This window comes from Neoarius graeffei, chromosome 2 (genome assembly GCF_027579695.1).
Source record: "Neoarius graeffei isolate fNeoGra1 chromosome 2, fNeoGra1.pri, whole genome shotgun sequence".
NCBI lineage: Eukaryota > Metazoa > Chordata > Actinopteri > Siluriformes > Ariidae > Neoarius > Neoarius graeffei.
This window is the reverse complement of record NC_083570.1, coordinates 81,626,125-81,639,727: the sequence shown is the minus strand read 5'-3', so window position 1 is coordinate 81,639,727 and position 13,603 is coordinate 81,626,125. Positions and strand designations below refer to the sequence as shown.

The 13,603-nt window shown below is 47.3% G+C and overlaps 2 protein-coding genes across 2 annotated transcripts; both read right to left on the bottom strand.

The window, feature by feature from the left end:
* Positions 1–2,701: 2,701 nt before the first annotated feature.
* LOC132881954 (uncharacterized) lies at positions 2,702–3,487 on the bottom strand (the record flags this gene model as incomplete). The annotated part of the gene is made up of 1 exon (XM_060915060.1): positions 2,702–3,487. A coding segment is annotated over exon 1 (771 nt), but the record flags the coding sequence as incomplete, so codon positions are not given.
* A 361-nt stretch (positions 3,488–3,848) lies between these two features.
* LOC132870002 (uncharacterized) lies at positions 3,849–6,439 on the bottom strand. The gene is made up of 5 exons (XM_060903553.1): positions 6,420–6,439; positions 4,663–5,036; positions 4,306–4,575; positions 4,127–4,185; positions 3,849–3,953 (listed from the first exon to the last, which is right to left on the bottom strand). Exons 1-5 carry the CDS (start codon positions 6,437–6,439, stop codon positions 3,849–3,851), a joined length of 828 nt encoding a protein of 275 aa, XP_060759536.1.
* Positions 6,440–13,603: the final 7,164 nt, after the last annotated feature.

Below are 13,603 nucleotides of genomic sequence, written 5' to 3'. Positions count from 1 at the left end.
AGGTTCTCCAGAGGCTGCTACAGAACAATCTGTTCGCCAAGGCCCAGAAATGCGAATTTCATGTTCCCGAGGTCTCCTTTCTGGGATTTATTGTACGGACAGGCCAACTCCAAATGGACCCTGCCAAGACCCTGGCCGTCCGGGACTGGCCTACTCCCAAGTCCGTTAAGGAGGTTCAGCGGTTCTTAGGATTCGCTAACTTCTACCGCAAGTTCATCAGGAACTTCAGTTCTGTGGCAGCACCCATGTCAGACCTCACCAAAGGGACAGGTGGATCTTATGGCTGGTCTCCTCAGGCAGAAAAGGCGTTCAAAGACCTCAAGGCCCGCTTCTGCACGGCACCCATTCTGGTCCTCCCGGACACCTCCCAACCATTCATCGTGGAGGTGGACGCCTCGGACAGTGGTGTCGGCGCGGTACTCTCTCAACGTTCGGAAGGAAAGCTGCACCCCTGCGCTTACTTCTCCCACCGCCTGAGTCCTGCGGAGTCCCGGTACGATGTGGGGGATCGAGAACTGTTAGCGGTCAAACTGGCCCTTGAGGAGTGGAGGCACTGGCTGGAGGGAGCGCAACATCCATTCCTGGTTTGGACTGACCACAAGAACCTGGAGTACCTCCAGCAAGCCAAGAGACTGAACACTCGACAGGCTAGGTGGGCCCTGTTTTTCAGTCGGTTTGACTTCACCCTCTCGTACCGTCCCGGCTCCAAGAACACCAAACCTGACGCACTGTCCAGGCTGTTCTCTGCCACTAACAGGGAGAATGAAGTCGGGCCTATTATCCCGGTGTCCCGGATTGTGGCCCCTGTCCGCTGGGGTATTGAGGAGGCTGTTCGACGAGCCCAACGCCAGGACCCCGGTCCTGGGACGGGGCCACCGGGCCTCTTGTACGTCCCACATCAAGCCCGGGCCAAGGTTCTCCAGTGGGGTCACTCTTCCCCTCTCACCGCCCACCCGGGAGCTCGGAGGACCCTGGACTTCCTGAAAAGACGCTTCTGGTGGCCTAACATGGAGCAGGAAGTAAGGTCATTTGTCCTGTCCTGTGAGGTTTGCACCAGAACCAAGAACCCACGACAGCATCCCCAGGGTCTCCTGCATCCTCTGACCATTCCCCGGCGTCCCTGGTCCCACGTGGCAGTCGACTTCATCACGGGTCTCCCTGAGTCACAAGGTAACATGGTCATTTTGGTCATTGTTGACAGATTCTCCAAGGCCTGCCGCTTCATACCTCTGTGCAAACTCCCCTCTGCTCTTGAAACAGCGAAACTTATATTTAATCATGTCTTCCGAGTCTTTGGTCTTCCACAGGACATCGTCTCAGACCGAGGGCCCCAGTTCTCCTCCCGAGTGTGGCACGGGTTCTGCAAGGTCATCGGAGCCACTGCCAGCCTCTCCTCTGGGTTTCACCCACAGTCCAATGGTCAGACGGAGAGGCTCAACCAGGACCTGGAAACCACCCTGCGAGGCCTGGCTATGGATAACCCGACATCGTGGAGCACCTGGCTGCCATGGGCAGAGTACGCCCACAACACCCTGCAGTCATTGGCCACCAAGCTGTCGCCATTCCAGTGCCAATTCGGGTTCCAGCCACCTCTGTTCCCGGACCAGGAGGAGGACGCGGGGGTGCCCTCGGTCAACCAATATGTGAGACGGTGTCGCAAGACCTGGAGCAAGGTCAGGAAGACCCTCATACAGACCTCCAGAACCAACCAGACTCAGGCCAACCGCCACAGAAGACCTGCACACACTTTCCGCCCTGGGCAGCGGGTTTGGCTGTCCACTAAGGACCTTCCGCTGCGGGTGGAGAACCGCAAGCTTGCTCCTCGCTACATTGGCCCCTTCAAGGTGTGCGCAGGGTGAACCCTGTCTCCTACCGTCTCCAGTTGCCCCGGACTCTGAGGATCAACCCCACTTTCCATGTTTCCCTGTTGCGGCCTGTACTGACGTCTACGTATGCCCCTGCACCTAGGAACCCCCCACCCCCCCGCATCTTCCAGGGGCAGACTGTGTTCACTGTGCATCGCCTGCTTGACTCCCGCCGGGTCTGCGGCGGGTTGCAATATCTGGTGGACTGGGAGGGCTATGGTCCTGAGGAGCGCTGCTGGGTTCCTGCTCGGGATGTCCTAGATAAAGAACTGTGTCGGGACTTCCATTCGGCCCATCCGGATCGCCCTGGGAACGTCAGGAGACGCTCCTAGAGGGGGGGGTCCTGTTAGGACTTGGACTGTTTTGGCCTCTAGAGGCCGCTGTTATTTCCTTTTCGTGTCTTGTTTATTTTGGCCTCTAGAGGCCGCCACTGTTCCTGTGTTTTGTGTTTTTGTTAATTGCCTGTTAGTCCTAATTATCTTCACCTGTGTCCTTAATTAGTTTGTGTATTTATACCCCTGAGTTCAGTCCTCTTGTCACGGAGTCTTTGTGCTGTTATGTTTATCTCCAGTTTCCTTTGTACTGTGTTTTGTGGATCTTCTGAGCTTTTGCATTTTTGCCTTTTTCTTTTTGAATTATACTCTTTGTTTTTGTTTTTTTGTTTTGCCTTGGATTGTATATAGTGTACATAGTATAAATAAACCTTTTGTTACTTTTTCTACTTCCGCCTCATGCCTCTGCATTTGAGTCATTCCCCTGGTGGCCTAGTGGGGGTTTGCTGGATCATCACACCAACGAACCAGGTTCGAATCCCAGCAAAACCCTAACAAAGGGAACATGTATTTTGGTAGACAGGGACGGCCCGAGGGACAAACCCAGACCGAGTTTGCAAGGATACAGCCTGCCTGTTTCCAGACTCGTCTCTCGTCCTGGGTGGCAGTGCTCTGAAGGTCCGCTAGCTGTAAACAAGGGGTAGAAACCTGAGGAAAGGCAAGGTTAGAGGGTGAACTGGAAGCCGAGGCTGCACACTTAGCTGCCGCGTCCGCCCTGGCATTCCCTTGAGACACAAGATCAGTATTGTTAGTATGGGCAGCACACTTACACACAGCAATAGCTCTAGGGAGTAGAACAGCATCCAACAACTCAGAGACCAATTTATGATGTGCAATGGGAGATCCTGTGCTAGTGAGAAAATTTCTATGTTTCCAAATGGTGCCAAAATCGTGCACAACGCCAAATGCATACCTACTGTCCGTAAAAATATTGACAGATTGCCCTGCCGCCAATTTGCATGCCTCAATGAGGGCACAGAGCTCTGCAGCCTGCGCCGACAGGTTCGAGGGCAGACGTGATGCCTTGAGGACCTCGTGATCTGAGACTACGGCAAAACCTACTTTGTTCTTTCCCGTCTCTGGGTCTCTGGAGGCTGAACCATCCACATAGAGGATCATGTCTGGATTTTCCAAAGGGTCGCTCTTTAAGTCTGCCCTGGGGGAACAAAAATCGTTAGTGAGAGCAACACAGTCATGTGGCTCTCCATCGTCCTCTGTAGGGAGAAGAGAGGCAGGATTCAGAACAGTACAACGTTTCACAGTGATGTTAGGCATATCAAGTATGACTGTGTTATATTTCAACCATCTCTGTGCTGACAAATGTGACGTCTTTTTCTCCAACAGAAGCAGGGAGACAGCATGTGGGACCAAAAGGGTGAGGTTAGAATACCCCACAATATTTCTGGAGGCAGTTACCGCCTTTTCAGCTGCAGCAACTGCACGCAGGCAAACAGGAAGTCCAGCCGCCACTGGATCCAGCCTGCTGGAGAAGTAAGCTACAGGTCTCAATCTATCCCCGTGTTTCTGCAAAAGAACAGAGGTCATAAAACCCTTCTTTTCATCTACAGTTTGAACAAATGGTTTATTGGGATCAGGCAGTCCCAGTGTGGGTGTGGTCTGCAGGGCGCCTTTTAGGGCCAGGAATGCTTCTTCAGCTTCTGGTGTCCATACGACAGGTGATGAAGCAGTGAGGGACGAACCGTGCACGAGCTCTCTCACTGGACTTTCCAGGATGGAATAATTCGGAATGAATGCTCTGCAATAGGAACACATACCCAAAAATTACAAAACTTGTTTCACAGTGATCGGCTTGGGAATTTTCTGAATAGCTGAGACTCTGTCCGCAGACAGCGTTTTCCCCTCCCCTGTGATATCATGCCCCAAGAAATGCACCTTCTGTTTTGCAAACTGTAATTTTGTGAGGCTAGCCTTATGACCTTCCTTAGCGAGGTGTCGCAGTAGCGTTATGGTGTCATCCTCACATTGAGCTTTAGTTGGGGCACAAATCATTAAATCGTCAACATACTGCAGCAAAGCTGATCTTGGTGACAAAGTTAACGAAGCGAGGCTGTCTCTAAGGCACTGGTTGTATATGGTTGAGGACTCACAGTAACCCTGGCACAAACGAGTGAAAGTGTATGGACGACCATCATACATAAAGGCAAACCAATACTGGCTGTCTTTATGTATAGGAATAGAAAAGAACGCATTTGCTAGATCCACCACTGAAAACCACTTACTGTCAGCGGGCACCTGGCCCAAAATGGTGTATGGGTTAGGGACGTCAGGTGCGCGTGGAACAACCGCAGCATTGACTGCTTGCAGATCTTGGACAAACCTCCACTCATCGGGCTGAGACGATTTTCTTGCCTTCTTAACTGGAAAAATAGGAGTGCGCACTGGAGAGTCCGGGCAAGGGACAATTACACCTGCCTTCAGCAACGAATCAAAGACTGGTTTTATACCTGCAATTGCTTCTGGTTTGAGTGGATACTGGGTCTGCCTAGGCCTGAAATCCGATTTGGGGGTGATCACCACTGGTTCAGCATTCTTTATTAGGCCCACATCATGTTTACCCTTTGCCCAAACGGAATTTGGAACTCCCGCCAATTTGGGGTGCACCTCTGCTGGAGTTATGCCTGTGGAAACAGAGACAAACAGGCCACTACGGCTGGGGTCTCCAGGACCCTGGTCATCAGTGGCTAGTATTACGCTGCGCTTAACATGCACACACACAGCCTGACTTTGCTTGTAGACCCCAAGCCTTTGACAAAACAACACACTAGGGTCCTCTGTTCGGGACCATTCATTGTCATTGGCTGCACACTTCTTGACCCACTTCCCCACATCTTTCCAATGGGCAGCTCGCGGTTTTGCTAATGAGACATGGGGTATAGAATCAATGATGTCAAAGAAATCATGTTGGCAGCAGTCAACCTCAGAGTCCTCTGTTCTGAGGCCGTGCATAACATGTTTGAGAACACTGCGATTAGCATTGATGCAGCTGTTTGGACAACGAGTAAAATGGACCTGCACAGCACAATAATGTTTAGACCAATATGTAGTTTTGAGGGTCAATCTTTCACACGTGTGGGGGTCTGCAAACCAAGTCTTTTCAAACTCTACATCTTGCCCTTGGTGAACATGTGCTGTACAATGCAAATCTTCCTCTTTCATATAATCTGTGTCAACTGATGAGGTGTTCAAGCGTGCGAGCTGTACAAGGTGTTTTGGAGTTTGTGTGAGCTGATCTGAGCAGAGCCGCCAGACATACACATACAGGGGGCTTCCAAATCCATACTGCACACCGCACATTTCACTTACTTCAATGGTTAGCCCATCTGGAGTGGACATGAGATTTACTCCTAATTTGCACATTAAATCATGTGCTAACAAATTTACTGGACATGTATGTGAGATGAGAAATGAGTGGGACGTAACTATTCCTCCCTCGCTTTCACACGGGAGGTTGACTGAGAAAGTTTCGGTTACAGGTCGTCCTGAGATGCCCACTGTCTGAATAGAATTTGAGCTGAGCGGTGGGTCTACTGGAAGTACCCCATGTTGTATCACTGAGTGTGCTGCTCCAGAATCTACTAAAAAGGTTAACACATGCCCACACACAGTGAGGGGCATACAAGGGAGTTTAGAAAAGGGAGTAGTTGTGTATTTTAACAAACTTAATGCAACTTCAGGTGTATTTATTTGGACTGGTATATCGGGCGTTTCTGTGTAATCTTGCTGTTGCATGCAGGTGCTGCTACTAATGTGTTTAACGTTATGTGAATGCTCCTGTCTATGTGTATGTGTATCATCAGGTGTGTGTGTGTTACCTCTCCTGTTCTCTGTGTGGGGCCCGTTCCCGGAGTCCGCCCATCAGTCTGCTTTGCTGTACTCCTCACAAGGCTTCTGGCTGCTTCTGTGGAGACAATTTCGAGCAATGTGTCCCTTCCGATTGCAGTTGTAGCAGGTTACGCCTTTAATCCAGGACGGGTCGCCCCAGGTCATCCTGCCTCGGCCCCTACCTCGACCTCTTCCTCTTCCTCCTTCTCCAGGCTGAACCGTCTGGAAAAGAGTGAGAGTGGCGGCGTGTAGGTCTTGGTCTCTTTGTGTCGACTTTGTCTTCTCCTTCTCCTTCAGCAGCTTTTCTGCATGCACAGCGTACTGCTCGATCTTGGTGAGACTGGTGGTTTCCCACAGGAGACAGAGCTGCTTTACTAACTTGGCCACTGCTGGATCCATACCGCTCATGAAACTGTTCCGCAGGTGCGCTTCCCAGACCTCAGGAGTGCCTTCCACTCCAGCCAGGGTCACGGGTCTGGTCAGGCCACTGTGTTTCTCATGCACAGCAGTGAGACGGGTGAGAAATGCTGACACCCCTTCTCCATCTTCTTGCTTACACATACTGATCTTAGTCATGTCTATGTTCAAAGGAAAAGCACTATCCAGACGAGCACAGAGAGCAGTGATGGTATCTCTATACTCACTATTGCCAACTGCACTCCAGTCTGGTGTTGTCATTCGCTGGTCAGCTTCCGGCCAATCTTTGGAAACTTTGCTCCAATCTATACCCATCTTGACCATGAGTAGGCGGCGAAGTTCATGGGTGGTCGGTCGGAATTCTCTGCAAAATATCAACAGCTCATTACCAAATGTCTTTCCTCCTACCTCTCTCACATTGGGAAGAGAAGCCATGCTTTCCTTCATGTCCGCTGTCATCCAGGGTCTGTGGACTAAAAGCACGCCACCAGCTCCAGCCACTTCCACCATTGGAAGATGAAGGACTTCAGACTTTAGATTATGGCCTTGTGGACCCACTGGTGAGCATGTGGTCAGGTCCAGGAGAGTATCTTTTCCATCACCATATGTAAGACCGGATCTCGTGTGTGATGGAGAAGCGAGGGGAGGTGCTGATGCTGGAGGCGGCTGGTAGGCTGGAGGAGATTCCAGAGGCTCAGTTTTTCCCTTCGTCTCAACTTCTCCCCTTCTCTGTGGGTGAGGCGCTTGTGGGAATGATGGTCCGCCTTGCTGAAGAGGCAGTGTGTGTTGGGGTGGTGGGGCAGACTCCAGGTCAGGGTCCATCTGAAATTTCAAACACTGAGAAGAGGGTGAGAGCCCTGCCTGTCGTTTCTCTCTTTTGTACTCTCTCTTAAGTGTTTCTTCTTTCCATGCAGAAAACGCCCTCCAGTCCCCTAAGAACTTAACATTATCTGCAGGCTCTTCTTTTTCCTTCTGTTTCAACTTTTCTTCTAACTGTCCTATCTGCCTGGGACTAAAACTGCCCTTCTCAGGGAATCCTAAGTCCTTTACCCATATGTCAAACTGTGCCAAACAATCCTCGCCATACGAGGTTTTCATAAACTGGATGTTTGGGCTGTCATAGGAACAGCCACTTCTTACTATAGCACATGTAGCTTCATGCTTACCTGCTCCTTCCTTTCCTTTCTCTAACTTGCTGCTTCTGTTCCCCATTGTACACTGTTATATTAATAGGCTGTGACAACAGCGGCTGAGTTTCTTTATCAGGATCACAAAAAGAGCAGGTTGGACTATGTCCAAAAATGCGACACAATAATCTTTTAGGTGTGTTCTTATTAGTAAACAATTTATCTGACATTTGCCTTAAACCAAAGTACAGTAGGTATCATTTAACACAACAACCTCAAAGACAACTCGCGCATGTGTACAAATCTGTTTCTCTGTTTCAGAATTTGGAGGAGGACAGTACTCTGTTAATTCATCAATATTTTGCGTGCACACCGGTGTGTCTTTGCGTTTTCGCGATCGAACCTCTCTATCCCGTTCCCCAGACGGGCCAGTTGTTCACACAGAACAAAGGGAGCAAGATTCAATTCCCACGAATCGCTGAACGTGAATCCGTCGAAACACGCACCCGTACTTCCCCTCCTCAAGTAGGCGAGTGATTACCCAGTCGTCACTTAGGCGGATAATTCTCTTACACAACCCAATAAACTACTCGCAGTTTATTGTCTCAAAATTGTGTTTTATCCGTTGTCTGCAAACATATTGATGGTACCACAGTTTAGCAGTCCTCCTGAGCTCGGACAAACTTCTGTCCGTCTCTTATATCATTTTAAATACTGTTTCCACTAATTTCTTTACACAAGAATGCAAAGTTATCACTTACTGGTTCGGTGAGCCCTGATGGTCTGGTCTCTCGTCCGAGTTCTCAGCTCCGCACCGTAGCCTTGGGAGTGTTCCGTCGTCCGAGGATCAGACACATAGGGCCCACCCAGGGGACGCCAAATTGTAATGGAAATTTCTAATAAACACTTCAGAACGCTTAACAGTCGTCTTTTCAGTCATTTATTAAAGTAAATCATACAAAGGTATATAAGAAAGAAAGAAAATTAAAGCATCACCTCTAGTGATGTGAGAGTACGCGCGCGCTCTCTGAGTTGTGTTTTTGTGGCTGCTATCTATTATACTCTAAAGGCATTTGCTTACTGCTTGCATCTTCACGTGATTGGCTCAAGATTTTCTATGAAGCTTTGTTAGAGCGTGCACCTGGCGTTCGGGCGGATGCGTAGTTATCAGAACTCAGGCACCCTGCTTATCACCCCCAAGGTCAGGAAAGGTGGTTACATCATGAGAAGATGCAAGCTAGGTTGAACTCAAGCACCCTGCTCATTACCACCAAGGCCACAGAAAAGCGATTACAACATAGGAAAAAACATCTTTCTCAGTATAGGCCACTTGAGCTCAACATACAGAAACACAGAGAATAATAATGTTCATCCATTAAAAATTCCCTCACAAGAGTAAAATTAGATTTGGTTCAGCTTTGCTTCATGAAATATTAACTTCATGACACAATAAACTAATTCCATACAGTGGTGCTTGAAAGTTTGTGAACCCGTTAGAATTTTCTATATTTCTGCATAAATATGACCTAAAACATCATCAGATTTTCACACAAGTCCTAAAAGTAGATAAAGAGAACCCAGTTAAACAAATGAGACAAAAATATTGTACTTGGTCATTTATTTATTGAGGAAAATGATCCAATATTACATATCTGTGAATGGCAAAAGTATGTGAACCTTTGCTTTCAGTATCTGGTGGTGTGACTCCCTTGTGCAGCAATAACTGCAACTAAACGTTTCCGGTAACTGTTGATCAGTCCTGCATGCCAGCTTGGAGGAATTTTAGCCCATTCCTCCATACAGAACAGCTTCAACTCTGGGATGTTGGTGGGTTTCCTCACATGAACTGCTCGCTTCAGGTCCTTCCACAACATTTCGATTGGATTAAGGTCAGGACTTTGACTTGGCCATTCCAAAATATTAACTTTATTCTTCTTTAACCATTCTTTGGTAGAATGACTTGTGTGCTTAGGGTCGTTGTCTTGCTGCATGACCCACCTTCTCTTGAGATTCAGTTCGTGGACAGATGTCCTGACATTTTGCTTGAGAATTCGCTGGTATAATTCAGAATTCATTGTTCCATCAATGATGGCAAGCCGTCCTGGCCCAGATGCAGCAAAACAGGCCCAAACCATGATACTACCACCACCATGTTTCACAGATGGGATAAGGTTCTTATGCTGGAATGCAGTGTTTTCCTTTCTCCAAACATAACTCTTCTCATTCAAACTAAAAAGTTCTATTTTGTTCTCATCCGTCCACATAATAATAATTTTCCAATAGCCTTCTGGCTTGTCCACATGATCTTTAGCAAACTGCAGATGAGCAGCAATGTTCTTTTTGGAGAGCAGTGGCTTTCTCCTTGCAACCCTGCCATGTACACCATTGTTGTTCAGTGTTATCCTGATGGTGGACTCATGAACATTAACATTAGCCAACGTGAGAGAGGCCTTCAGTTGCTTAGAAGTTACCCTGGGGTCCTTTGTGACCTCGCCAACTATTACACGCCTTGCTCTTGGAGTGATCTTTGTTGGTTGACCACTCCTGGGGAGGGTAATGATGGTCTTGAATTTCCTACATAGTCTGTCTGACTGTGGATTGGTGGAGTCCAAACTCTTTTTAGAGATGGTTTTGTAACCTTTTCCAGCCTGATGAGCATCAACAATGCTTTTTCTGAGGTCCTCAGAAATCTCCTTTGTTCGTGCCATGATACACTTCCACAAACGTGTGTTGTGAAGATCAGACTTTGATAGATCCCTGTTCTTTAAATAAAACAGGGTGCCCACTCACACCTGATTGTCATCCCATTGATTGAAAACACCGGACTCTAATTTCACCTTCGAATTAACTGCTAATCCTAGAGGTTCACATACTTTTGCCACTCACAGAGATGTTATATTGGATCATTTTCCTCAATAAATAAATGACCAAGTATAATATTTTTGTCTCATTTGTTTAACTGAGTTTTCTTTATCTACTTTTAGGACTTGTGTGAAAATCTGATGATGTTTTAGGTCATATTTATGTAGAAGTATAGAAAATTCTAAAGGGTTCACAAACTTTCAAGCACCACTGTACATTTTTATATTTTCTTTTAGAATGTCACCCCTCCAAAGACAATTTCACTTTTATATTCAGACACCGAGCCATCAATATAAATTGACAAAACAATCACAAATAAGTGCTCAGTCTCTTCACACAGTATGCTGAAGGAAAAAACTCAACACATTTCATGTACAAATTCAATTAAAAGTAGCCTGATGAGAAAATGGTCCAGAAACGGGTGAATGGAGATTATGTAATAGTTTACATTTGAACAACTATTGTGATAACTAACCAGAGATAAAATGTTATCAGAAAATGAACAAGCACTGGCATTCTGCAGTTAGTAAAATTATATGTCAGTTTTTGTTTTTTTTGACACACACACACACACACACACACACACACACACACACACAAATAATAATAATAATAATAATAATAATAATAATAATAATAATAAATTGCTATAACTATTTCAGTTATTCCTCGAGTTACGTTAGTTTATTTATTTATTTATTTCCTATTCTTCTTCTTCTTAAGTTGTATATACTACCAGTTAGGCCAGTTAGACCTCAGCATTTTAACTGTCTGATCTGATAGTGGACCCTAATTAAAGTTATTAGTATGGACAGCTCTTTCAGGGATCACATGTGTGTATTGCAGTACAAAAAAAAATGTTTCTTCAGATAAAAAATAAAAGTATAAACACACAGAACTCATGCTCTGATTGGCTGCAGATCCACCATGACCCTGAAAGGATAAGTATTTTACTGGATTTTGGATGAATGAATGAATGAATGAATGAAACCCAGTGTCTTCATAAGGAATAGCTGTTTTATAGCTGTAGTGTGCAAAGATGCAAGATCTTCACACACGTGACCTTAACAATTTAGATTTAGTCTATTCCTAACTACACTTTATAGGCTCACTTTATTAGATGCACTCATACACCTGCTGTTTCATGCAGCTATCTAATCAGCAAATCCCTTGACAGCAGGACAATGCATAAAATCATGCAAATACAAATCAAGAGCTTCAGTTAATGTTCAAACATCAGAATGGGACAAGTTGTGATCTCTGTGACTTTCACTGTGGCATGGCTGAGCTCCTGGGGTTTTCACACACAACAGTCTCTAGAGTTTGCAAAGAATGGTGTGGGGAAAAAAGCATTGAGTGAGCAACAGTTCTGTGAGTGGAAACGTCTTGTTGATAAGAGAGGTCAGAGGAAAATGGTCAGATTGGTTCGAGCTGCCAGGAAGGATATAGCAACTCATATAATCACTCTTTACATCCGTGATGAGCAGAAAAATGTCTCAGCATGTAACAGCAGAAGACCACATTGGGTTCCACGCCTGCCAGCCAAGAACAGGAATCTTAGAATGCAGCTGATTCTCAGATATTATCATCATCCAACGTTACATGCCACATGGTGGCGCAGTTTCACTCCACTTTAGAGGCGCCTCTCTCCTCATATACAGTACCTTCTCTAGTAAGACACGGTGGTTATTTATTTATCTGCTTGCTTGGTTGTTGCTTTGAATACAGGTGCACTCCATCTGGATTTCTGTAAAGATTAATTTATGAAAATATGCACTGCTAAAAGAGCTATACAAATAAAATTGAAAATCTGTGGTGGGGGAATGGGGTGGGGAGGGGAAAGAGAGACAGAGGGGGAAAAGCAGAGAGAGAGAGGAGAAGTGAGGAGAGATGCCTCGTCTGCCTGCCATCGGAGCCGCCCCCAGATGGTCCACCGCCAATTCAATGGCTCATTCTAGCAATGCCAAGCAATGACACTGGACCCATTCCATTGTTCCTTCCAGAAGTCGAGAGATGAACTGTTCCAGTGCCACCAGGCCGATGATCTTGTTGGCGTCACAATCTTCTGCCCTCAGCCACCACCGGCAGGCGTCCCGGAGTTGCTGGCCAAATGCAAACGGCCAGCCGACCTCCTCCAATGCCAGCGTCCGGAAGCGCTGGCATTGTTGTTCCGGGGAGTGGCCGACATGCTGCAGGATGGCTTTCTTCAAATCAGCATACACCAGTTCGCTGTCAGCAGGGAGCTGCTGTGCTGCAAGCTGCGCCTCACCAGTCAGGAGCGGGAGGAGGTGCACCGCGCGCTGCTCAACACTAGAAGGCCCAGAGGTTTTCACTTCTGCTGCATGCCCCCTCCCCTTTGCAAAAATTGTGTATTCCTCTCAAGGTGCTAACTGTCTCCATTGTATTGTGAACAGCCACTCCACCCCCCACTGAGGTTGCTGCCTGTAATGACAACGGCCAAACTGCTGTTTGAATGAACTCTGATCAGCCCAACATACTGTGTGTTGAGTTGTGTGTGTTGTACTAAGGCCAAGTTTACATTAGACCGTATCTGTCTCGTTTTCTTCGCGGATGCACTGTCCATTTACATTAAAACACCTGGAAACGCCGGGAAACGGGAATCCGCCAGGGTCCACGTATTCAATCCAGATCGTGTCTGGTCCGGTGCTGTGTAAACATTGAGGATACGCGGATACGCTGTGCTGAGCTCTAGCTGGCGTCGTCATTGGACAACGTCACTGTGACATCCACCTTCCTGATTCGCTGGCGTTGGTCATGTGACGCGACTGCTGAAAAACGGCGCGGACTTCCGCCTTGTATCACCTTTCATTAAAGAGTATAAAAGTATGAAAATACTGCAAATACTGATGCAAATACTGCCCATTGTGTAGTTATGATTGTCTTTAGGCTTGCCATCCTTCCACTTGCAAGTGGTAAGTGACGCGCATGCCCGATATGCACTGGGATCACACACACAGCGGCTCAGTCCCGAATCACTGCTCGTGCGCTTCACTCGCGCGCTCTGTGAGCTGCGCAGGGCCGGAGTGCGCACCCTCCAGAGGGCACTTGCTGTTCACGGGGGAGTGATTTGGAGCGCAGGATGCCTGCGGAGCCGAGCGTATCTGTGTATTGGCGTTGCTGTGTGCACGCGAATCGT